Source organism: Eptatretus burgeri, chromosome 2 (assembly GCF_056783735.1).
Source record: "Eptatretus burgeri isolate ZD-2024b chromosome 2, Ebu_testis_v1, whole genome shotgun sequence".
Lineage (NCBI taxonomy): Eukaryota > Metazoa > Chordata > Myxini > Myxiniformes > Myxinidae > Eptatretus > Eptatretus burgeri.
This window is the reverse complement of record NC_140962.1, coordinates 137368114-137393916: the sequence shown is the minus strand read 5'-3', so window position 1 is coordinate 137393916 and position 25803 is coordinate 137368114. Positions and strand designations below refer to the sequence as shown.

The 25803-nt window shown below is 44.6% G+C and overlaps 2 protein-coding genes across 8 annotated transcripts in view; one reads left to right on the top strand and one right to left on the bottom strand.

Moving 5' to 3' along the window:
* Positions 1–15185, top strand: part of LOC147033253 (uncharacterized) — a 34018-nt gene extending 18833 nt beyond the window's left edge. The window contains exons 4-10 of one of the 6 annotated variants that reach the window (XM_085871418.1): positions 151–379; positions 807–965; positions 2039–2274; positions 8640–8793; positions 12366–12482; positions 12786–12874; positions 14302–15185. In XM_085871418.1, the coding sequence (XP_085727544.1) occupies positions 151–379; positions 807–965; positions 2039–2274; positions 8640–8793; positions 12366–12482; positions 12786–12874; positions 14302–14400 (1083 nt within the window). In that variant the 3' untranslated portion in view covers positions 14401–15185. The other 5 variants (XM_085871417.1, XM_085871416.1, XR_015055506.1 and 2 more) reach the window with 5 other exon arrangements.
* A 3902-nt stretch (positions 15186–19087) lies between these two features.
* The window catches only part of DNPH1 (2'-deoxynucleoside 5'-phosphate N-hydrolase 1), a 26879-nt gene continuing 20163 nt past the window's right edge, over positions 19088–25803 (bottom strand). For both annotated transcript variants that reach the window (XM_085871425.1, XM_085871424.1), the window contains exon 5: positions 19088–19277. In XM_085871425.1, the coding sequence (XP_085727551.1) occupies positions 19144–19277 (134 nt within the window). In that variant the 3' untranslated portion in view covers positions 19088–19143. The remainder of the gene's footprint in view (positions 19278–25803) is intronic.

Genomic DNA, 25803 nt, shown 5'->3' with positions numbered 1-25803 from the left:
AACATGAACAATTGCAAAAGAAAATTCCAGTTAAATTTGCAAAAAATGAAAATAAAATCGTTCAAAAGTATTGGTGCTCAATTTTCTAACAACTGTCTAAGTGAAACCTCGAAATCTTTTTCTGACTTTTGGGTGGTGGTTCATCACCAGGAGGTGATGCGCACAGCGCTGGTCACCGTACGCAGTGTGCCAGGGGCGTTGCAGACACCTGGCGGCACCATCTCTACTGTGCAGCTGGGCTCTAGCCCGGGATTTCCTCTCACCAACTACATGGGCTCAGTGTTGGGCCCCACTGTCGGTGGAAGCAACAACATCAACAAGAGCACTACAACACCTAACACTGCTACTATTGTGCCAAGCAGTCTGACGGTGATGCCAGGTACAATAAGTCTTGGAAAATAGTCATGTGTGTTTTATTGATTGATTGATTTTCATAGCCAAGGTGGAAGAGCTAGAACACAAAATGGATCAGGACGCAACATAACAAAAGGAACAGCAGAAGGAGAAGAGAAAAATGCCAACAGCAGGGTGGAGGTGCCCTCCCCTTTCCCACTCTCCTTCCTTTGCCACTAACCATCAGTGTTGTCTTGTCTCGATCCACCCTTTATCTCTTGCACTCCATTGCATCCTTCCAAATTATGAAATTCTGTTTTTTGCTGTCAACACTAAGGCAAGGGCAGCAAAGATCAAGGAAACCAGTTCTGGTGCCCCTGATTGTTCAAGTTATGATCCTATCTCTTTGTACTTGTTATGGAGAAATCAATTCTGCTCCCCATCCCTCTCTGCCATCTCCCTCTACCTGGCAGGGACCCTCTTCCCTGCAGGAACTCCAACTGTTTCACTCGGATCACTGGTACCACAGCTTGCCTTGTCCTCACAGTGTACATGCAGTGGATCTTCAACCCAGAGTGCCGCTCAAACAGTGTTCAGATTTCCAACGTCCGCTCACCAGATACTTTCAATCGGTGGGTCTCAACCTGGTGTAGTTACAAGTTTTGATGACACTGTGTTGATGCTCGATTGAATTTGGTGGCATGCTACTTGCATTATGTTTCAAGGTATTCTCCAATTTTGGACAGACATTGGTCCCATCGAGGTTGAAGCTTTCCGATGCATTTGGTGTTTAATTTTTTTGGACGTGCCCGTAGCCAGCACAGAAAATCTTAAAACCTTGCTCACTAAAAACATCTTTCCCTGAAGGTACTCCTTCATATGGATGTCCGTGGCAAGCAATCATCACCATACTGTGCATCTGATAATATGCAAATTTCAACAAGCTTGCCATTTTTGTTGATGAAAGTCGAATCAGGTGGGGTGTGGTGGGGGTAGGGGAGGAGGAGGGCACAGTACACAGGTTGCTGCCTGCTAGTAAAATGGGTGCATCGTCCATGCACGGCATTCCACAGAGGTGATGGGAAATATGTTCCTTTTCACATCTATGCCCAAGCATAGGATGTGTCATGAGTCCACACCCACTAGATCGGTCGATTCCATTATACAGTATTGTATTGTATTTGACATCCAACAGGATGGTGCAGAGGAAGAGCACACTTACCTTTGAGCTGTCATGTCTGGGTTGCATTCTGGGCTGACCTATAAACTGTCATACCGATGCTTCACAGATATTGTGATGCATCACAGTGCGCCATCCCTCCTGTTGACATAAAGCAGGGTGTCCATTCTGCTACCATTAGTTGGTGGATGTTAAAGATCCCACAGTTTGTTTTGCGAAGAGTGGGCAAGTTATCATCGGCACCCTAAACAAATTACAAATTCCTGCCACCTTCAACAGTACGTTGGGTCTGGCCTGTCAGTCGTTGAAAGACTTGGGCAAAAACACATTCGCCTGCAAATCCCACAAGAATGTAGGAAACCATGGAGGTCATGGAAGTAGATTTGATTGCATTTAGACATGTACAATAGCAAATGTAACTCTCTAATGAGCTACGATGCCTGTCTACGTAAAAGTAATTGTCCTTTTTTTTTTTTTTTTCTTCTGATATCAGGATTTGCTCTTCTTCCCCACACCATCCAGAAGCAAACAACATGGCTCAGCCTTTACAGACGATTCATGTGCCACCTACCTCAATGGTGCAGCAAGTCAGCAGCAGTACAACCAGCACTAGCAGCAGCATCAGCAGCAGCAGTAGCAGCAATAGCAGCACCATTGTCACGAGCAACAGTGCACCTTTTGCATTGCAGCCTCCTCCTGGCACTTTGACCCTGCAGGCAACAACACCAATACCAATCACTCTCCAACCAAGCACAGGGCAGGTAAAGCTCCATCCAAGTATATGAGACGAGCTCACACGGGATCTGAGCCAGTGTAAGGATATCTATTATAATAAATGTCAGTGTGTCAGTGTGTGTGCCTCTTCCATAACTCCAAAACCATGAAACCTAGTGGCCTGAAATTTGCAAGCATACCAAGGGAACTCCAAGGGAATGCATGAGTGAAAACTGGGTGTTTGGGTAAATTTAAACACCCCTTTTGAAGATAATTAATGGGCTTATTAAAGTAAAACAAAAAACAAGCTGACCCTTGGCTAGCCCACGACAGTTCGTCACGGTTTCTGTACGATAGAGCTTCATACCTATGAATCACTGTATACATCGCTGATCACTGATCTTCATTCCTAAAATCACTGTTTCCATCGCTAATCGCTTGCCAAGCCAGCCGTTCCTTATCAACTGATGTTTGTAAGCCATGGTGAAAGTTGAGAGCGGTGTAATTTAATTTTTTTTTTAACAGCAGTTGTCATTTTTGTAAATAGACAATGTTAAAGTGATAAAGTAAATGAAGTACATTTATAAACGTGTGTTCCGTTGTCATAGTTAAATCTGACAAATGTTTAAAATGTAACCTTCGCTTCGGGGAGTTCTAGCTCCAGAGCGGGTACACAGGGTGGCACCCGTAGCTGGAGTTGCATTCCTCAAGGGAAGCCCATGTTAAAATCTCTTTAAAAATGGTACATGCTGTGTGAAAGCGATGGGTGGTATTGCTATTATGTTTGAACGTGTTGTTTTAATGTACCCCATTTTGTTCAATCTTGTACTAATTCTGGTACATGGGACCACCCCCCATGATGATTCATGTAAGATCCATGTAAGAATCCATGTAATATCCATGTAAGAATACCCTTTCACTTTTATGAGCAGGTGGAGGGGATGGGGGAGAGGAGGACAGAGAGTTGGGGTTCAGAGGGAGTCATGGCACCACATGGATAAACATGCAACGTTGATAAAAAAAGGATTTAAAAAAGTCAAACACCGTGATAAAATGTGATGTGAAATCCTCAGTGCTGAAGAAGGAAGACAGAAAGAGGAAGACAAAAGAAGGAAGATATAAGGAGAGCAATTAACAAAGAAGAAAGGAAGAAGTAGAGGCAGATAAAGAAGGAAGATATAAGTAGGAAAAGAATCACAAAAATCCAGAGCAGCAGAAGCTCTGCCCTCCCGTACCTGCGATCTCCGAGTCACTGTTGTAATTCAGTCAGTTGTCCTTACAATCTGATTCAAGAGTACACAATACAAGCCTATGAAACCTTTGTTACCCTGTGTGAAGCAGGGTCATTGCCATAAAATACAAAACACACAGGAAACGGCGCTCTGTGTTGAGGCACGGAGATGATGGTTCTTCTCTTATCAAGGCACCAGGTCCTCTCTCTGTCTCTGTCTCTCTGTCTCTCTCTCTCTCTGTCTCTGTCTCTCTGTCTGTCTCTCTTACTTTCTCTTTCTCTGTCTCTGTCTCTCTCACTCTCTCTGTCTCTCTCACTCTCTCACTCTCTCTGTCACTCTCACTCTCTCTCTCTGTCACTCTCACTCTCTCTCTCTCTGTCTCTCTCACTCTCTCTCTGTCTCTCTCACTCTCTCTGTCTGTCTCTCTCACTCTCTCTCTGTCTGTCTCTCTCACTCTCTCTCTGTCTGTCTCTCTCACTCTCTCTTTCTGTCTCTCTCTCTTTCTGTCTCTCTCTTTCTGTCTCTCTCTCTCTCTTTCTGTCTCTCTGTCTCTGTCTCTGTCTCTCTCACTCTCTCTCTGTCTCTCTTACCCCTCCCCCCCACCCCTTGGTATTCCTGTCAGTGAAGCGACGAGTGGTATTTGCTAGTCTATAATAATAATAAAAGAGAATGTGTGTCAATGGTCTCTTTGATAACTCGAAGACCATGAAACCTAGCTGTCCGAAACTTAGCATGCATACTAAGGGAACTCCACAGGATTGCATGAATGAAAATTATGTATTTGGGTAATTTTAAAAACCCCTTTTGAAATTAATTAACAGGGTGTTCATCATGAAAACCAAAAAAAGCCTTACCAAGATAGCGGTGCACCATCTTGGTCAGCCTGCTTTCACCTCAATGGGGTCTTAAGCCACCATTTTGTTTCGGCCTGCTAAAGTATGCCTTGACTTGGAACCTTCCGCAATGGTTTCCATATGATAAAGCATTCAAAATTTATTTTTCACTTTCTTCACTCATCATCGAATGCCTGATCTTCATACCTGCAAATCGCTGTATACATTGGTTTTTCTCTCAAGTCTCGTTTATCCTCTTTCCCCCCCCCCCCCCTTTATCCTCTATCTCTTTGCTGATGACTCCACCCTCTGCCGTACCACCTCTCATCCCTCTGATCGGCAGGCAGCCTCTTCACTCTGCAGGTCTGGATAAAATCATAAGCTGGTCAAACACTTGGTACATGTCTTTCAATCCTAACAAATCTCACACTCTCATTATGTCTCTCCGAAAAGACCATCTGGAACCCCCCCACCCCCCCACACATCTTATTTCTCAACAATCCCCTTGAAAAAGTCCTTTCATTCAAGCTTTTGGGCCTCACTATCTGCCACGATCTTTCCTGGGAAAGTCACATCTCCAAGCTGGCCCCCAAAGCCAGTCGCTGACTGAGCATCCTACGTTTCGGGTAAAACTGCCAAAATGAAGAATCACTGCTTACCTTCACTCTTTCGTTCCTCTTTTTTTACCACCTTTGGATCAAACTCCCACATCTCTTCAATCACACTCCTCACTCGAGGTCTTCAAAACAGCTGTTCACCACCATCTAATATCTTCCCCCATCCAAAACCACAATCTTTTCTACCCCTGTTAATCCACCACAAACCCCCACCTCCTTCAGATTTCCCATTTTTTTCTTCCTGAAAGTCCCTGTAGTGTCCATCTTGTTTTTTTGGACCTCATGTACCTTGCCCCATCCTTCTCCCTTCCACAGATCTCCAATTGTCTCTGTTCCCCACTATTTTGTGCTTCCCTCTCCCACCTCTCTGGTCTCCTGCCTTGTTATATGTTCTGTGTACTAGCTTTTGCACAAGCTTCGACATGGTATAGAAAAAAAAAAATTGTAGGTGCTATAGCTTTCAAATTAGGAGCTTGGAGCGATGTTATCTTCTATATAAAAGCGAATGAGACGTTTGCTTGTGATGATACCCCTCTGAGCTGCAAGGTTTTTTGGGGATTTTTTTAATAAACAATGTCAAGGTTCGTATAAGAGTGAACACACAGAACGTATAACAAGGGAGTATGAGACAAGAGGGGTGGGAGGGGGAAGCACAAAACAGTGGGGAACAGACACATGAGAAGATCTACGGAAGGGAGAGGGATGGGGCGGGGAACACGGGGTATACAACATGGACATTACAGGGACTTTCAGGAAGGAAAGCAGGAAATTTGAAGGAGATGGGTTTGGGGTGGATTAACAGGGGGTAATAAAGGTCGAGGATTTGGATGGGGGATGATAAGAGGTGGTGGTGAACAGCTGTTTTGAAGGCCTGGAGGGAAGAATGGGATTGAACAGAGTGAGGGAGTTTATTCCAAAGGTGGAAAAAAAAATTGAGGAATGAAAGAGTGAAGGTGACAAGTGATTCTTGATTTTGGTAGTTTCACCAGAAGGGGGTTTTTGGTGATTCTTGATTTTGGTGAGGTTATTTGCGACAAAACTTTATAGGATCACATTTCTTACCATGATGTACCTTAATAGGTATGCAGGGGTTTCCTTGGAAGCCAGTTACCGGCGACCCGCAGCCGTCTACTCGGAGAAAAAATGTCAAAGGTCGCCGCCTACTTCAGCGCCGATTTTTCTAATTTTTTTTTTTTTTTTGTCACCACAAAATCTCTACACCCCCTGTTTTGAAATCTGAGACGAAAACACATTAATTAGTATTTCGATAAAAGCGTAGAAGTTGAGGATGTAGAATGTTTGCAGCACAAAAATATCTAATAAACTTTTTGAATGTGAAATCTCATTTATGAATTAATTTTTCTTTCTATAAAACATATATATATATAGTGTACTCAGATTCCCAAAGGACTTGATTTTCATACTAAAGATTGATTGAAATAATGTTTACTGGTATATGAGTTTGTCATTGGTTTGACAGCAGAAATGCAAGATGAGTATAACTCCTAGAATGTTTTGTATAGATATCAAAAATATCACACTTCCTTGATTACTGGAATTAAATAATATCACTATAAGTCTATTACTTCAATCAAACTTTAAATCCTGATGTATACAGAATTTGCAGTGTTAATAGTTTGGTTTGCGCATTTTACCCAACATTATTATAATAATCTTATCCTTCGTGCTCACAGCATTCATACAGCAAACCCTGAACACTCACAGAAGTGAAATGGAATATGGTTTCCTTAATGAATGCTAGTTCATCTACACTATTATTATTATTATTATTATTATTATGTAACACACTTACTTCAGATTGCTCACTGTACTCCACCATGTGCAGTATCATCTCCCTATTAAGAACTAAGGTATGGCCCAAATGTTGCTAAAATGCCTCTCTTTTAAAGTGCTTAGATACTCCATCTTCCAGACACCTTGGTGTGCCCTAAACCATGGCCTTAAATTAATGAACCCTGTTTAAAAGTTGCTTGAACTAACTATACGGTATAGCTGAATTTCAGTCAACCAGTCAACCAGTCAGTCAGTCAGTATGTTAATGCAACTACATCCAGTATTGGCCTAACCACCTGTTTTTGTGGAGTTTTCCACCCCAACAGCATGATAATATGAGAACTATTTCATGTCAGAAATCATGCGAGAATGCATCTCCAGCCATCTAGGATCCTCCGGCTTCCAGGGCCCGCCTTGGGCCCTGGACCCTGGCCATACAGCTGCGCTCGCTTCGCTCGTGGTGATGGTAACCTGCTACTTTTTAATGGTAGCCTCCTACTCCAAAAAATAAGGAAACCCCTGGGTATGGTTTTAAAATTCATTCTCACAATTCATAACTTGTAAACACACAAGCCACCACTTGTCGCCATCTCCAAGGGTACATCCATATCTGCAATGGTTTATACAAAGTCCAAATTTTGTTGGATTTCAACCTGGATACCCATATAATTGTTGAGATGGTGAAAGCTGATCATCAAAATGTGGGATCAGATGTGAAAAATAACAGCCAATTATGACGCTACAACGATCGGTAATATCGGCGAAGAAAGAATCACGTGGCCTCAAATGTGCAAATCGCTAATTATTCAAAAACTGAAAATCGTACAAACACCACCTGCACATAGATTTAAAAGTAATTTTACTGCTCATCCAAAAACATAAGTCTCAAGTGTGAAAGAAGAGTTTGCAGAAAAAAAAGGTTACCACCTTAGCTAACTTATTCAAATATACACTCTGTGAAAAATTCTTTGTGAGAGGGGAAGGGTGGAGGTGAGAATTTGGGGGGGGGGGGTGGAGTAGGAGGAAGCAGGGGATGAGGGAGGGGAAGCGGTGGGAGGAGGGACCTGGCATTGCCTGTGTGTGTGTGCGTGCGTGCTTGCACGCATATGTTCATGTGGTGGAAATAGCGCCACCTTTGGTGTTGGCCGTTATTACAAATCATTTTCCTTTGTCTTCTTCATCATGCATTGGAACCTTCTCAAAATTATGATGTGGACAATGATATGTTGTGATGAATAATATTTCTTTCAAAAATTTAAAAGTGCATTTCCAAGAATGTGCCACAGCACATTTCCCAATTTTGGTGGGCCAAGAAGGATACTCGTGCCCTCCGGGCAGGAGTGCCCATGAGTCCTCATAATTAATTTCATGAGAACAAATTCTCTATTGTAGAACAATACCATTTTAACAATTGGATTTTTCTGGCCGACCGGGAATTAGAGGTGGAACCATACAATCTGCGATGCAGAAATCTTTTGTTCAATCCCACTGTGGTGTCACAATTCTGGTGCTCCTGATTGTTCAAGGACACCGTCTATTTATTTAATTTATCAATCACTTCATCAAGCAGTTTAACAACGTAGCAGTGACTGATTGTATGATCATTGCCATGACTCTTTTTCGAGTAAGTTATGACGGTGTAATTTAATTTTTTGCATTGCCCAGCAGATTGCATTGCAAATTACTAAATGGGCTTTCAAGTACTGTGCCGCACTACTTTACATCTTTGCTACATAACTTATAATTGCGTAATTACGACACAGGAAAAGGCCATTTGACCCTTCATGCCTGCACTATATCCACATTACAGCACTCTCACCTACTGCATGCAGATAGTGTTTGCCAACTGGTGCAGCTCAGACTCGATAGCTCATTGATGAGCACATTGCCCCGACTGAGGTCTGCTGCCTCTTGTAAATTTCCTTTAATTTTCCAGCAGATACCATTGCAGCAGCAGCAACAACAGCATCAACAACAAGCTGTAGCGCTGATGCTGCAGCCAGCAGCAGCACCACTACCCACTGTGAGCCAGTCAACCAGCACCACCACCAGCAGCACAGTGACTCTTCTGGATACATCTCAAGGCGCTGGTAAACTTGGAAATGGGTGATTGCTTCAAAAGCACAACTGCCAGCCTTAAAAGCCCTATCTCGCTACTGGTTTCATTATTCTTGGAGATGCACTTATGCTGCTAATGCAGTGTTCCCATTAGGTCAAAGTGGGAATTTGTCATTTAATGGCCAGAAATGTCACGTTGAAAGGCATCCCAACATTCTGGGACAAAGTGGCTGAGGAGGAGTGGGGAGGATAGGAGGAAGAGTCTGGAAATATGCTTGCGTGTGGCGAGGGTGGAAAATTGGTGGATTGGTCATTAAAACTTTACTGGTTGATCTAAACCACAACAAGGTTAATTCACAGCATCGTGTGGGTTGGATTTTATCTTTAATCCATCCTTTGGTGGGAGTTGGGCCATATTGTACTCAATTACCTATTGCGTACCTCACACTGTTGGTGCAATATATATCATACTATTACATGATATAAAGTAATTGTGGCAGCACTGCACCACAGTTAACAAAATAATTGCAACAGTGCAGCCAACAAGGCCTTTGTCCATAATTTAACGGAGGACTGCTCTCCGCTATCAGTTGGTGTTCCAGCATCATACGTGTCTCTCCGAGATTCTGTGAAATCTAAACCTCTTAACATTATTTGAATCTCCCGTGATGAGGCTGAAGTGCATAGTCTGTTGCTCTCACATCACAGGCAGGTCTGTGACCTCTCCTCTGGTCAAACTCCCTTTGCTCTCTCAACCCTCTAACGCTCCCTATATACTCCAGGATGCATGCGTTCTTGCAGTAACCCCTTCCTGGTTACTGTATTTCCTTGCCTTCTCTGTTTTCTTTCCTTTTTAGGTCATCTCTTCGAGCATGACCTCATAACATGGGTGTCGATGTCCTTCGATCTGTCTGTCCATCCATCCGTTCACAATGAAGTTGAAGCGGGAGATCTGGTCATTAGTGATCCTGATAGAGGTCGATGAGACGTACACGACAGTATGACTTTCAAGGTCACCGAAGGTCAAGGTCACGAGGCCTTTGAAGTTGCAAAAATGATGATTTTCAAATTCTATCTCCTCCGCCATTTCTCAAGCGATCTTGAATTTGATTGTAGCATATGAATCTATGGCACAATGTCTATATTTGGTCGAGCCGGATTTTCGATATTCGCTTTCGTTTTCGTGTCACGTGACTTCAAAGTTGGCAAAAAATGCGAAAATGACGATTTTCAAAATCTATCTCCTCCTACATTTCTCAAGTGATCTTGAATTTGATTGTGGCATATGAAACTATGGGACAATATCTAAATTTGGTCAGGATGGATTTTCGAATTTCGCTTTCGCGTCACGTGACTTCAAAGTTTGCAAAAACTGCCCTACCTTCAGGAGGCTATATATTCTCTACTGGGCATGGCAAAAGTTAGTGAATGGTGTCTTTGCATAGCAGCTGACCTTATATATTTATACATTTTCCGCCGAAGGTGCAAAAGTTTCAAAACCCGAAATGTAAACGTCGGCATTTATTTTCAAAATATAATTTCGTGCGTGTGCGCGTGCCAAAATGCCGAGTCATCTTTAACCAAGCTGCGCAGTTTGAGCTGCGCAGTTTGAGCTGCGCAGTTCGAGCTGCGCAGTTCGAGCTGCGCAGTTCGAGCTGCGCAGTAGAACTGCTCAGTAGTCTTTGGTCATAACTGAACATTGAGAACTTGTGGTATTATAGAGATGACTGTCACCCCCACAAAGGGGGTAATTTTTGTTCATGCCTTTGCTTACTGCGTCCAATTGTTTCCCCCACTGTTGGTCAATATGCTCCGTTGCCATCACTTTTCCATGAGCCTCGATCTTGTCAATGAAAAAGAAAAACAGTGCGTGCCCATCTTTTCCCCAGACTGCAAAGTATCACCTGTTTTACATAGGTGTGCAACAGGTATTTTATCCTATTTGTAATCAATATACCAAGAAGTAAAAATCTAACTGACCTTCAGCATAAAAAAAAAAATTTTGGTGACAGTGCTTTTCTCCTTTCATTCGACCTTATGGATCAAGTCTGTTAGGGATAATGTCCTTAGGAAGACCGTGCTAACAGGGAAGCCAAAATTATTGGCATCAACTCAAAATAATCTTAAAATGTGAAATGTTGCAATATTCCACCTGGTAATCGACCACACCTTGGTAGAAAGTGTTGGTGGCAGGGTCTGCACTATCGATGCTTATTACCATACCAAAGGTGGGCCAACACCTTCTTAGAAATGGAATCGATTATAGTGAATTAATTAATGTACCTCCTGAACTAGGATGGCTTATTATAGCAACACTAACAGAGCACCCACCCTCAGGGTGGCTGGAGATTGCACGTTACTTGCTGAAAAAGTATAGTCTGGATATTGCAAGAAGACTAGATATTTGTGTGGTGTGTGTGTGTAATGGTTTAAAGGGTCGAAGGGATCCGAAGGGTTTATAAGGGTATGTTCCAATAGTACGTTATTAGGAGGTCTATGGGGTCCAATGGTCTAAAGTGTCTAAGGGGGCATAAGAGGTCTAAAAGGGTCTATGGGGTCTAAGTGGTACGTTGCAATAGTAGTCAGAGTCTATAGGGTCTCAAGGGGTCTGAATCTCTCGAGGAGTCAAAGGGGTCTAAAGGGAGCCATGAATGGCTTTTTATATTATAGATAAGCTGCTGACAAAAATACAAAGATCCGTGCTGCCCATGATCTCGCGCTTGCGCCCGACTCTTCCCAAAATAACTTGCACACCAAAGAAAGGTGGTCCTCAACATGTCTGAACCTTTTATTATTTATTGTGGCATAATGGGATATCACATTGATGAATTTGGGTGATACATTCATTTATCCATAAAATATCACCACTGCAGGCTAAATGCTCCAGACCGTGCACAGCATGATGAACGCAAATGGCCAGGGCATGTTTGTCTTGGTGAACATCTTTGAAAGACCCCTTGGACAAATAAATGTGATGTAGAACACCTGGAAATGTTCCGAAGTAGATACGAGTAAACATCGCAACTCAGTCCTTGAAATTACAATCATGAAAATTAAACGAGGACACTTTGGGCTCTGAGGGCCTCGTTCCATCTTTTAATCTGCGCTTCAGGAGATTACAACCGACAGCGTGGGTTTGATTCTTGGCGGGAGCAAAACGAACACAGCCGTTTGATGCAGCGGCAACACGGCCTCAAGTCTTGCAGCGTGCTTTTTCTCATAGCAAAAATGAGGCAAGCTATCCCATCTGCTCGCACCTACCCAGTAATGTTAAAGATCCCACGACATGTGTGAAAAAAGGGTGGCCTTTTGGCTGTTCCGCTAGACAAATTCCCTGCTCGTTTATGGTTGTTCAAGCAGTTGGCTGCTCTCCAGTATCTGACACCTGTTAATAAATTGATGTAGACGACGAGTCGGCCAAATCCGACATCTAATTCCATTAGTTACGCACTCACAAGTTAGTTGAGACGCACCTGGCACAAAACCAGTGGGCATTTGTATTCTCGTCTGCTGGCAATACAATCGGGCTGCTTGCCATCAGGTAACAATTTGCATCAACCTTACCTTTGCTTTGAGCTGAACAGATGTCCATGTATCTACGCAGTATCGATACCCACCGCGGGCCAGATGATGTACCAGACTGCACAGGGCATGATGTATACAGATGGCCTGACGGTGTTGAACACGATCAACAATGCCCCTGGTTCGGGACAGGAACCAGGTATGCAGATGTAGATATGCACCTCGTTTTTGTCACCTGAATTTTACTTCCTGGTTGTTGTTTTCTTGTAGAAAAGATGTGCAGAAAGTACACAAGACGCCGCCGATTGGTATAGTCGGGATGTCACAGATATTAGAATACCGAAATGCCACGGATATCTGTAATAGAATATAAAATGTAGGATGTCATGGAAGATGTGTTACTGACTGTTGTCATGTGACGGTCTGCTTTGACGTTGAAGGTATGAAGGTAATGACTCCATCAGTGTGCCTGGAGCACGATTTTTCTTTTTTCGGTCTGCAGGTGTGCCTATCTCGCAGGTTGTCCTCACAAGTTCTGGCCCCGCTTTACACATTCCTGTGAGTGCTGTGTCTGCCGCTCAGCTGCAGCAGGTAAACTGAACTCTTCTTCCAGTTTCTGATTGTTTTGTAAGACATCGGTGGCGCTGCTTATGAAAACCATTTGGTGCTCGTCCCAGCTGAAGATCCATCTCCCAAAGACATTTTCAAAACAACAACCGGTCCATGGAACGTACATGGTACTTATAGTGAGGCTCCATTGTCATTCTAATTCGCATAGGTTTTGCCAATTTGACTTTGTTTCCTTTTATTATTTTAATCGTTAAACTAGTGTCTATGGGTGGCAGGAATGGCCTCGAGGTGCACACACTCACTTCTAAGCTATCTCGCCTGGGTTTGAATCCCGACCCAGCTATAAACTGTCATCCTGGTGTTTCACAGGCAGGGTGATTCATCAATGTGTGTGTCATCCCTTGGATGGACATTAAACTGGGCGTGCCATCTGCCGGCATTAGTTGGTGGATGTTAAAAATCCCACGGTGTCCTTTGCAAAGAGTATGTGAGCTATCACCGGCACGCTGAACAAATTCAAAATTCCAAACCTGACTGCTGGGAAGGCAATGGCAAACCACCCAGTTTCACCCTTGCCAAGAAACTGCTTGGGCAGCACCGACGCTTTGTTACAGAGTACGGGACATCAGAATCAGACGAACTGCTGTCCATGAACATTTAATTTTATTTTTAGTACCTTGTGGTGAAAGTCGTCTATCAAATTATTGTTCTAGGTTATTATTCTTAGTTGTTATTTCCTCACCTGGACTTTAGTCAGGTGAGCTTATGTGATCGAACAGTGTCTGTAGGTCAGTCAGTCAGCCCATCTGTAAACACTTCAATCGGTATCGCTTGAACCAAACACACGATTTTCATGAAACTTGGCAACAAGCTGCATATCTGATGCCGAATGAAGGTTTATTGACCGCATGAATATCTGTCCTCATTGAGGGGGTCAATGGGGGATGGGGTGTTGGCCACCAAAATAGGTATTTGCTCTCTTCTCTGAAACTACACACACAATTTTGATGAAACTTGACCAGAACCTTCATCGCCAGTGATGTACCAACGTTTGTTCATGGAATTAAAAAAAAAAAATCAGGGTCAAAGGGGGTCTGCAAGGGGTTTGAATGACTGTTGCTCCTGATCCAGGTGAACTTCAGGATGCATGGTCCTATTTTTCTGTTATTTTCTCAGTGTTTTAAATGTAGGAGAGAGGTACAAGATTGACATTAAAAAAATATCATGCGTGGGGAGTTCAAAAGTTTTTCTGACCTAACATCGACATAAAGGTTTTATACGTGTTAGGCCAAAGCCTTTTTTAACCTCCCCTCGCCAAGAATGGATAGTACAAACGTGAGAGATAAATTTTTCATCAAGGGTGTTGATGAATGCAGATATATTGGCTAATTATTTATGCCTCATCCTTTTCTCTCTCCCTCCCCCCCCCCCCCACCAAATCACTGTAGCTTTCCTCTCTGGCCCAACAAGCCAGCATGAACCAGGCAGCCACTCCCACAGCCAGCACAGCAACGCAGCCAGGCAAAACGGGGAAACAAAATTCCTGACAACTCGACATCGTTGCCTCTGTCAATTACAAAAACAAAAAAAATCGCAACTGCCTCAGAAAGGTGGATTTCACACCGAAGGTGGCTCGGAGTCGCCCTGCACTTTAAGCGATGCGATTTTGAGTTAACCACAGTGGTACGAGTGGAGAAAATCCAAGCTCCCCCCAAGTCGTCGTCTCTCGGCAGTCGCGAATGATGGGCCGATGGGCCAACGGGCCACTCATCCACCCACTCGGACGACCGCGGCTCGATCGTTTCGGAATGGCAGCCATCGTTTACCTCCAAGCATGCGTGACAGGTGCACGTGCTGAACCGTGGTTTCCACGGAATTTTCAGAACAGGGTACCATCAATCACTTTGAAAACATGCATCGATTTGTATTTCATGAGACTCGGCTGAACAATTTGTTTCGAAAAATACTTTTCGTTCCTTCACTCATTCCTGCTCGAGTAACTTCACAAATTGTGATGGGCCAAGTTAAAGAAAAAAATTAAGAAGGAATTTTTTTTTTTTATGTTCCGTACAGTATTTTTGTTTTTAACATTTTGTTGTTACCTTTATCGCGAACATATATTTTCTATATTTTGTTCTTGTACGAGTTTATTTTGCCATTTATAGATGAAGTTCATGTGGCTGAAACTTGTGAATGTTGTTTAAAAAAAAACAAAAAAAAAAATATTCACAAATTCTGAATTTGCAAAACTTTGACAATCATGCAAGTCACATGTAAAATTGGATATTTTAACTGTGTACCTTTTCAATACATGTATTTGGTAAATACCCAACTTTTTTTTAAATGAAAAATTTCTTATTACAAATCTCGTGGATCAGAGAAGTTTTCACCAGACTAAAGAGCGATTGTTTCAGTTGATCAATCTTGCAAAAATCTGTCTCTGTCTCTCTGTCTCTCTGTCTCTCTGTCTCTCTGTCTGTCTGTCTGTCTGTCTGTCTGTCTGTCTGTCTGTCTGTCTGTCTGTCTGTCTGTCTGTCTGTCTGTCTGTCTGTCTGTCTGTCTGTCTCTCTCTCTCTCTCTCTCTCTCTCTCTCTCTCTCTCTCTCTCTCTCTCTCTCTCTCTCTCTCTCTCTCTCTCTCTCTCTCTCTCTCTCTCTCGTACTGTACTCCTCACAGAGCGTCGGTGCCACCGAAGCAGCTTCCCGAGCAAGGGTTATATACCGGGTGGTTTGCTGCGGCCTTCCCAGCAGAATTCAGGGCAAGAATTTGGAATTTGTTCAGGGTACCGGCGATGGCTTGCCGACTCTTCGCGAAGGACACCGTGCAACCTTTAACGTCCACCAACTAATCCCAACAGACAGGACGCCAAGTTTAACGTCCATCCGAGGGACAGGACATAGCTTGATGAAACACCGGGATGACAGTTTATAGCTGGGCCGAGCTTCAAACCCAGGCTGGACAACTTTTAGAGGTGTGTGTGTGTATACCTCGAGGCGATCCTGCAAGAAACTTTTTAAGTTCTGCTCAACAGAGGAAGGAATTAACATAGTTGTTTCGTTTTTTTTGCACAAAATCTTCGCAACCGTGCAGTCGGTGCATGACGCCAGAAGACGCTGACCAGTCTGTCATGATTGACCATCCAACACCCATTTAAGCTCTACTGGGGTGATGTTTCTCTTGGAGTGATGTTTAGAACATCAAACTGTTCCACGCGTATGATCTGATGTCAAGATTGTAGTTTTGTTGACCTCTTGCACCGTATTTCCGTGCACCAATCAACCAGGGTTCAAAACGGCGCTGCCCTGATGCTGCATATTTGTGAATACTCACACCTGAGCAGGTGACAAGTGGATTTACACATTTTTAATTGAACCAAAAGGAAAGATGCCATTTTTTTTGGCCGACGATAATCCTAATAATAATTTGGAATCTTTTAAAAACACTGAGTTGTTAGAAGAGGAGAGAGAGGTTTCAAAGGGTTATAAGGGGATTGGATGTCAATTTATCACTGAGAGACGAAATACGTTCAAAGTCTGAAATCACTCATAGTAGCACTTCTCTCAGGCCCAGCAGAACATCACGGACCACAACTTGAATAATGAGCGCAGGCAAGTTAGTCGAGCCAATGGTCTGACATACCCTGCACAGCCCAGGAGAATGTCTGCCCTGTGCACGGTACATACCTGGAATGTGCATTGCCACCAAGCGATATGTTCACGTCTCATCTTGATCCTTTGAAACTTCACTCCTATCTTTTGTCACTTGCTTGCTTTTCAATAGCGTCAGAGAATTCGTTTGGTTTGTTTTAGGCCCAAATGGCGTACGTACATCCTGTTGGTTTTTTCCTCGAGTCTTGCTGAGAAAGAACCACCGACATCCATCAAAAACACCCATTGAATGAAAGCTCGGATAGACGATCATACACGGACTGTGGGAGAACCCAGATCGTGTCAGCACTGTTTTCAGGTTGAGTGTTGCATGCAAACAAGGTATTAGTACATTTGTTTTGGTTCTCCAAAGCAAAAAGCAGTAACTGGATTGCTTGATGTGGATTGCTGTCCTAAAGCCATTGTTTACATCCACCCCAAAATGATGTCCTCGTCACAGCATGAAATGAGGGAGTGTCCTATTACTACTAACACTCCTACTACTTTGTATTTGGGGGGTTGATCAGATAATGGCCCTTCTCCACTTGGTCCTGTCAAAAGCATCATCTTCCATTAACCCCAACAACTGCAAGTCTCCACTGATCACATCCTTCCAGGTCTTTTCAGTCTGCCCCTCAACAATGAAACTAGTTACTTTCTTGACCAGACCCATCTTCTCTCTTTCTCGCCACATGCCCAAACCACCTTGGTCTTCTTTTTCTCAACTCTTCCTCAGTACTATTAGCTTTGAGTCTCTTTCTTCTGTCCACACGACTCTGCTTATCTTTTCGTGTAACTCCACAAATCCATATCATCATCCTTAACTCTGTCCTTTATTCTTCACTCAACTCGTACCTCGTGTCTCACTACCGTACATCAAAATTGTTAAAATGAAGGCTAAATATACACTGTTTTTTTTTTGTGTGTGTTAAAATGCCTCTTGACTATCTCCACTTATCCCATGCTAACCTTATCCTCATTCTCACAGCTAATTCTGCTCCACAACCTGCATCTGATATGTCTCGCAAGTAACAAAAACTCTTAACCTTTTCCAGCTTAACTTCAAATCCCACATCCAATACCCCTCATGTTCTCTGCATCTTCATTTCCACCCATGTCCTTTTTGCTATGCCTGGTGTTGGCTTAATGGTTAGGATGGCGGGCTTTGGATCTGAGGGTCCAGGTCCGAGGGTCCAGAGTTCAAATCCTGCTCAGCTGTTGAATTAATACCAGGTGGGGTTGACTGTCTGTCGTCCTTCCGAGGTCGGCAAAATGAGTGCCAGCATGCTGGTATACTGTGTCAGAGTGGCAACCCATCCAAGATTTTGCCCAATCGCCAAGGAGACTGCTGAAGCAGTGCCAATGCTCTGCACAGGGTATGGTCCCAATCTCCTCTCCTCCTCCTTTTTGCTGAAACTACCAGCCACTGTACCCAAACACCCTTTAACTCACCTCCCCCCATTTCCGATGATGCCACCTTTTGCAAGACGCACACTGAATATAATTTGACCCCATTCCCTTTATGACAAGTCATAAAGGGCCATTTCCCACTCTCCTTCCTTTCTCCTTCACCAATAACCATCAGTTTTGTCTTATGTAGATTCACCTTCAATCCCTTACCCTCCATTGCTTCCTTCCAAATATCAAACATCTTTACTTTTAATTCTGTTTTTTGCTATTCAAGACCAAGTCATCTGCATATTATAGTTCCCATGGGAGTCCTACCCTCACCTCTTGCGTAAGCTGTTTGATAACTCGTTCAAAAAGCAAGGGGCTCAACACTGATCCCTGATGTGAACCTACTTTCATTTCAAATGACTGTACATCTTCCTCTAGTTCTTACTGATGTTTTTGGACTCTTATCCATTGACATGACTACTTTCAACCCTGTCTCCGAAGTGCCCATTCGACGCCTACTCTTAGTACTCTATTGTATAACTTCTCAAGATCTACAAACACATGGTATAACTTCTTCTTTGTAAGTTCCATGTAATTTGTTCTCAATAACCTTCTCCAATATCTTCAATGCTTGCTCTAACAGCTTCACTCCTCTGTCTGATGAAGGAAGTAGTGAGTCACCTTTCATCTTCAACGAGGGTACAGTTGTACTGTCCAATCATATGGGATATATCCATTCCTCCATATCATTCTCTACAACTGTCATCCACTTTACCTCTCAACTCTCCTGTTGACTCCACCATCTCAACCACAACACCAGATGGTCCTGCTGCTTTACCTTTCTTTAATTTCTTCATTGCTGACCTAATCTCTTCCTCAGATATTACCTCCTCTGCTTCTTCTACTGTCCTGCTCTCCACTTCCTTATTCATCCATAATAAATTTGAAAATAATTAAATTAATGTTCATCTGAGTGCATGTTTTGAAGGAGAACCAGTCTGGGCATACGGAAAAATTCCTCCCCCACGTGTGAAGATCGATTCGGTAAAAACGGATTTGAAGAAGCTCAGGTGTTTAAACACAATCAAATTCCCTCGTCGTTTCAGATAATTATCACATTGAAAGCTTTTCTCCCAAACTTGGTGGTGGGAGTGGTAGTGGCGGCATCAATAACTGTGATGACTATGGTGTCTGGAAATTTTTCATTTTATTTTACACCAACATTGAAGCACAGCAGGTTTCCAGTCTATAAAGTGAGAGATTCGTTTTCCAGGTATGGTTTGAAGAATTCTCTGAGGATCTCGGCCAGATTGTCATCGCCATAATCCCTCACAATGATCTTGGTTCTGTCGTGTGCCCCTCGGACCATGGCTGAGAGCTCTGCATGACAAATGGTCATCCAGGATGTGAGGTTATTGCAAATATTTTATCACCATTCACTCTGACCTTCTTTTTAATCACACCCCTTACTAAGGAACGTGTACAAGAAACACCATGTTCGATGTTGGATCCCGAAACAAATTTCAATCCGTCACCAACAATGATACGTTGAGCTGTTGCAGTTAAATGAAGGAAAACACAATTCTGACCAAACAGTAACTACAGGTGAAACAACATAAAAATTAAATGCACAAATTCTTTTGGTTGGGTTGGGGGGAGGGGAAGGATACGTCACAATGTTGTGCTCACATGCATATGCAATCGATACAAGAGGTACCCTTTGGCTCACTTTTGGTGGGAGTTTGAGGAGTTGTGCAACATTTTGAAAAAGAAGGGCACTCGGTGGAGTGCATACCTCCGCCAGGCTGAACGGTTTATGTTTTGTATCCCACTGATAGGTCGGATCTGCACCCGTACCTCCATAATCTCATTGGTTTGCTCTTGTCACCTCTCCAACTCATCCACCAACTCATCCACCAACTTTCGTCAGAATCTGACCACAACCTTTTGAGATGTGCTGATGTATCGTTTTGGCCCTATCTCTCAACGGTGAAGAATCACCTGAAAAAAATTATAGTATCCGGATCCAGAACTTCACCGAAATCAAATCAATTTGTCTCACATACCCAACCTGTCCATCAAATTTCATCCAAATCCGTCCAAACTTTTTGAGATCTTGTTCACAGAATAGACGGACAGGTGTGAAAACAACCTCCACCCACCTTCGGTAGTGAAGGTAACTATAATAACACTGGGAAAAGCACATACTTATTACTATTATTATTGTTAATATTATTATTATACTAATAATTATAGGCATCCACAACCATTCTTGACCATGTTGCGGAATGTTGGCCAAGATCCTCAATTTTTTTTCTTCCACCCTCACCTTTTCACATTTAAATTTGTTTTCTCCGCAATCGATTGAGCGATCGACCCAAGACTTTCAACATAGGAACGCCAACCCATGGAGAATACTTTATCAAAGTTACATGATGATGGGGTGAAAATGCGACCAACGTTCGAAAAAGTCTGTTTTCTGTAGGCATGGGTTGCACGGTGTTTCACGTATCGTGAATATACGCTCGAGGTCGAGTGAATATCGGTTATTGCTTTCATTATTAGAAGCGGCCTTGGAAAAAAAGACACGACGATAACGTGTAACGACGCTCAAGCTGCTATGTACACACCTTGACATGGCATTTTCCAAGGTGGAAAAGAGCAATAAAACATGGGAATTCTTCTGGATTTTTGTTGCAGTCGAGTCTGAAGCAACATAGGCTAAGCGAATCATTACTAATAAAAGGGTGTGTGTGTGTGTGTGGGTGTGTGTGTGTGTCTCCATAACTCCAAAACTATAAAAACCTATCAGCCTGAAACGTTACATGTATACGAAGAAAACGCCACGGAAGTGCAAGAGTGAAAATTGGGTGTTTGGGTTCATTAAAACACTCCGTTTGAAGATAATTACCGGCCTTATTTAATTATATTGTTGCAGTTCTCGGAACCGCATGCATCCAACAGATAGTGGTCCCAAGAGAGTTATTCCATTATTATACGTGTAGATAGTCCCTTTCCTTTTGTCTAGCGGGACAACAAGGGAGTGCGTTGCGATGATCTCATAGCTAGGTTTGCTTACATCATTTCGTCCCTAATCTTCTTTTCGTCTGATTATTCCTGAGGTAAATCAGCCACGTGCGCCTTCGCTGTGAGGTGGGCCCTCATCGAGGCCAGCGCGTGTGGCGCTGCTGTGAGGAAACGACGGCGCAGAGCCCTCGTTCCAAAGCGAGCCCTAAACCCAACGTGTGCAGCGAGTCATATAGTGCACTTAGCAGTGCGGGATTATCGACTCGAGCTTCCGATGATCTGGGGAAGATTGCCGGTTGCATTAAAAAGGCATACGAATGAATACCTAACCCTAACAGCTTGGTGTTTTTCACAACACAGGAAACACAGCCAGCACGACGCCCATGCTACACAGAACGCATACGGAGGCCGATAAAGGCGACTCCACGCAAAGTTGTGCGGGATGCGGGTGTGTGACGTAGAAGCGGCTTGTTCCTTTTCAACCTCAATATCCGACACATATTGGTGTTTGCCCCGCACACTGCTAGCAGAGTCGTGCGAACGCGAGTGCTGACCACGTGCATAATGGCCGAACCCCACGCACTGTATAGAATGTGCTCGAAGGCAGACACGTACGCCGCTCGTGAAACATGCTTGGATTTATCCATAACGATGTACTGGTCCTCGCTGGCAGCAGTGGATTCCCCATGGATGGTGAACGTCTTCTCGTCTCTATGGCCAGCAAAGCTGCGATCGAGCCGGGGAATGTACAGTGCGGGCTGCATTGGCGCACGTGTTGATCGGCACTGGTCGGATGCCCGAGTGGGCATACGGGACCCTCGGCCGCTCGCCAGGGTAAGGCCCGGGGGTTTTTGCAGGATGATTCGCATGCCAATTTCGGTGTGGGCAATTCGTGTCATGTCGTGGGGTCGGAGAGGAGTATTGCTGCTGTCTGAGATGGCCTTGCCGGAAACAAAGTGAGGCGGTTTCCGGCCAAAGTTAGTGGGCCACGTGAAGGGTCGGGGCCAATTGGAGCGCCCGATTCAGGTGATGACGTTTTGATTTGGGGTGGCCCCACCCCCCCCCCCCACGCGGCAAGTCCTATAAAGGCCGGAGCAGTCCCTACGCCTTTCTCTCTTTCGCTCGCTCGATCTGGCGTCGCCCTTGTCCCTCGGCACGAACCGCCTCCCGCTGTCTGGACTCCGTGTCCTCATCTCTGCCCACACGACATCAACTCCACCCACCTACCTGGTCCCGTTTACCACTCCGTCCACGCACCCTGGTCTCCGCCCCTTCCTGGACTCCGCCCCTTCTCCTCTCAAGCCCCTCCTTCCCGAACATGGTCTCCACACACTCTGCTGAAGCTAGACGACACGCTAGCTGCTGGGTGCTGCACTACGGAGCCCCCCCCCCGCCGAAACATATTGGTGGTGTGTTGTGCTATCAAGCACAAAGTTCCCAAGAATGTCGCCTCAACTCCTTTCCCTTCTCGTTGCAATACTCCCTCTTCATCGGGTTTTGTGTGTGTGTGTGTGTGTGTGTGTGTGTGTGTGTGTGTGTGTGTGTGTGTGTGTGTCCTGGTGCCTGTCCGCTTAAGTAAGACTACAGAAGATCGTTATTGTTATTATTATTATTATTGTTATTATTTTCACGTTAAGTCTGCTCTTGTCCGCTTTTGTAAGTTGCTTGTTTATTTGCTGCACCACACCTCTCTCCCCTATCGCTGCACAACACACTCCAATAAATCTTGATCGTGCCACATCCCTTTCCTCGCCCATTGTTAATAAATTATTATTAGGAATATTCCCTGCTCGTTTTTATCTTTTCTTCCATTGATCCAGCATGGTCCGAATCCTAGTTCAGCCGGGACTTTATTCCCAACGATCCGTTCCTTTTAGCCGGTACGTCCTTGGCAGTGTCGCTCGGTTGCATTCGATCCGGTAACGTGATCCGGTTCGGTAGAGTGATCCGATTCGGACAAGGCGTACCGAGGGCATGTTTCCCGGTAATTAAATCACGTGATTAATTAGGTAACCCGATTAACCCATAGATGGGAGGACCCTAGGTCATGCGGTTGATTTTATTGGCGTCCACGGTCGGTTAAGCGACCCGCCGCGTCACGGAATTATCCGTGTGCGACGGATACAATTCCGGGGAGTCTGGTGGGAACCGAGATAGCTTCCCCCACCTTGTGGTCTTCTCACCCGACCCCCGGCCCGCCATGGATAAATCCATGCACGTTTCACGAGCGGCATACGTGTCTGCTTTCGAGCACATTCCATACAGTGTGCGCGGTTCCGCCATTACGCACGTGGCCAGTGCTCGCGTTCACACGACTCCACTAGCGTGTGCGCGGGGCGAACACCAACATGCGTCGGGTATTGAGGTTAAAAAAAGAACAAGCCGCTTCTACCCACACACTCGTATCCTGCCCAACATGGCGTGGAGTCGGCTTTATTGGCCTCTGTACGTGTTTCGTGCAGCATGGGCGTCATGCTGGCCGTGTTTCCCATGCCATGAAAAACACCATTCGTGCAGCCTCTTAAGAGTTATTTATTTGCATGCCTTTCTAATGCAATCGGCAATTCTCCCCAGACCATCGGAAGCTCGAGTCGACAATCCTGCATTGCCAAGCGCACATCACTCGCCGCACACGCCGGGTTTAGTGCTCACCCAGGAACGAAAATCTCTGAGCAGCAGATCCCTCACCGCGGCGCTACACGCGCTGGCCTCCAAGGCGCATGTGGCTGATTTACCTCAGGAATAATCAGAAAAGAAGAAGAGTGGGGATGAAATGAAGGAAAAAATGATTTAAGCAACCCAAGCTATTACATCATTGCAACACACTCCCTTGTTGTCCCGCTGAACAAAAGGAAGGGCACTATCTACACGTATAATAATGGAATAACTGTCTTGGGACACCAATCTGTTGTATGCATGCGGTTCCGAGAATCGCAACAATATATATTGTTACGGTGCCGGAGGTCGGCTGCGAACCGACCGCTCTGACGGAGCCGCAAGTCGAGTCAGCCCGACCGATCGCCCGGAATATAGATCACCGCCCGGACAACTCAGAGGCTGACGGGTCCTTGTGCAAGAACCGAAATACGCCAATGGGCAGACCACGTGGGGTAGGGTCGATTGCCAATCTTCAATTTACCTAAATACCCACGTGATCCAACTACCGGGGTATTCCACCCTCGACGGAACAAGCCGCTTAAGCGAGCCTGTCCCATGCGCGATTCCGAGCGGCTTAATCGCCGAGAACCGTCGGTCCGAATGTCCCCCTTTTACGGCAAACCAACGGCTTTCGAACTACCAGCACACAAAATGCTCAGTCAATGAAAGAATCGACGCGACGAGCTGAAAACATTAAACAATTAGAGTATTTATTAATAATAATGGGGAACTAGGGAAGCACGTAAGAGCAGAACTATACTGACTATACGAAATGCAATGCAATCATTTACAGCACACAAAGCACTTAACAGTTTCCTACTTATTAGACGGGCCCACGGACACACGTACGCACGCACACACACACACACCCAAGAAATGGTGGCTGATGCCTTTAATAACGGACTCGAGCTCGGAGGACAGATGAGCTGAAACCCAGAACCTATCTCAAACCTCTCCACCTCGTGTGGTCTTCAAGCTGTTCAGACCCGAGCTCCAGCGAGAGCGAGCTGAATCCAATCGCCATGAGCTGCGATCCTTCCCGAGCTCCAGCGAATCCTCTCGTGCTTCTGAACACGTGCTGGTCAGATGAGGCGCCGATCCTTCCCGTCGATGCGTTGCTATCTCGAAGAACCACCTCCAAGATGAGGCCGATGAGTCGCACCAAGCCGGGAACCAAGCGGAGAAAAAAGAACTCCACGAACCAAGAAGAGCCAGCAGAGCAACCAGCTCAACTCTCTTCCGATGAACAAAGCCTCTCACAACACGAACCAAGAGCAAGAAGCCACCAGCAGCAGCTCAGGCTGAGCAACCAGCTCAACTCTCTTCCGATGAACAAAGCGAGGACCAAGAACTCCGAGCCGAGCAGAACCCGAAGGCCTGCTGAAAAGCCAGGCCGAAGCAAAAAGCTCTCCAAAAAGCCTCCACCTCGCCAAGCAGAACCGAGGCTCACTGAACAAAAGTCTCAACCCTCGCCAAGCAGAACCCAAAGGCCTGCTAAAAGCCAAGCCGAATCAAAAAGCTTACTAAAAGCCAAGCCAAAGCAGAAAGCCTTCAAAAAGCCTCCTCCCTAACCCAAGCCAAGCAGAACCCGAAGGCCTACTGAACAACCAGCAGAACAAAGCAGAGGATCTCTTCTTTATTCTTATCGGCCCCCTCCCCCGCTCCCGGTGTGACTCATGCCCTCGTGCTCCATCCCCCGCTCAACCACGGGTGGGAGGGAGTTGTTGACGTCATGAATCACGGGACGGGAGGGCTCTTCTTCCTCTTCGCAGAAGAGGGGGAGGGGCGTCTCCATTGTGTTATGATCGCTCCCTAACTATTAAATTGAATCTCGCAGCGCACTTAATCGATTTCTGCCCATTAAACAATGGAAGGTGAATTATCTAGGGAACAAGCACTTATCGACATAACTGACTATAAAGGAACCTGAATGTTGTGTGCAATCGAATTCCCAAATTCGTAACAATATATATATATATATATATATATATATATATATATATATATATATATATATATATATATATATATATATATTGTTACGGTTCTCGGAACCGTATGCAGACAAACATACAGTTGGCCCGAAGTCAGTTATTCCGTTAAGTATATGTGTAGATAGAACCCCTCCTTGTGTTTAGTGGGAATCAAAGCGGTGCGTTGCGATGTTTTTTTAGTTAGATTAAAAAATCTTTATATCCCATCCATTATGAACCACAGTACG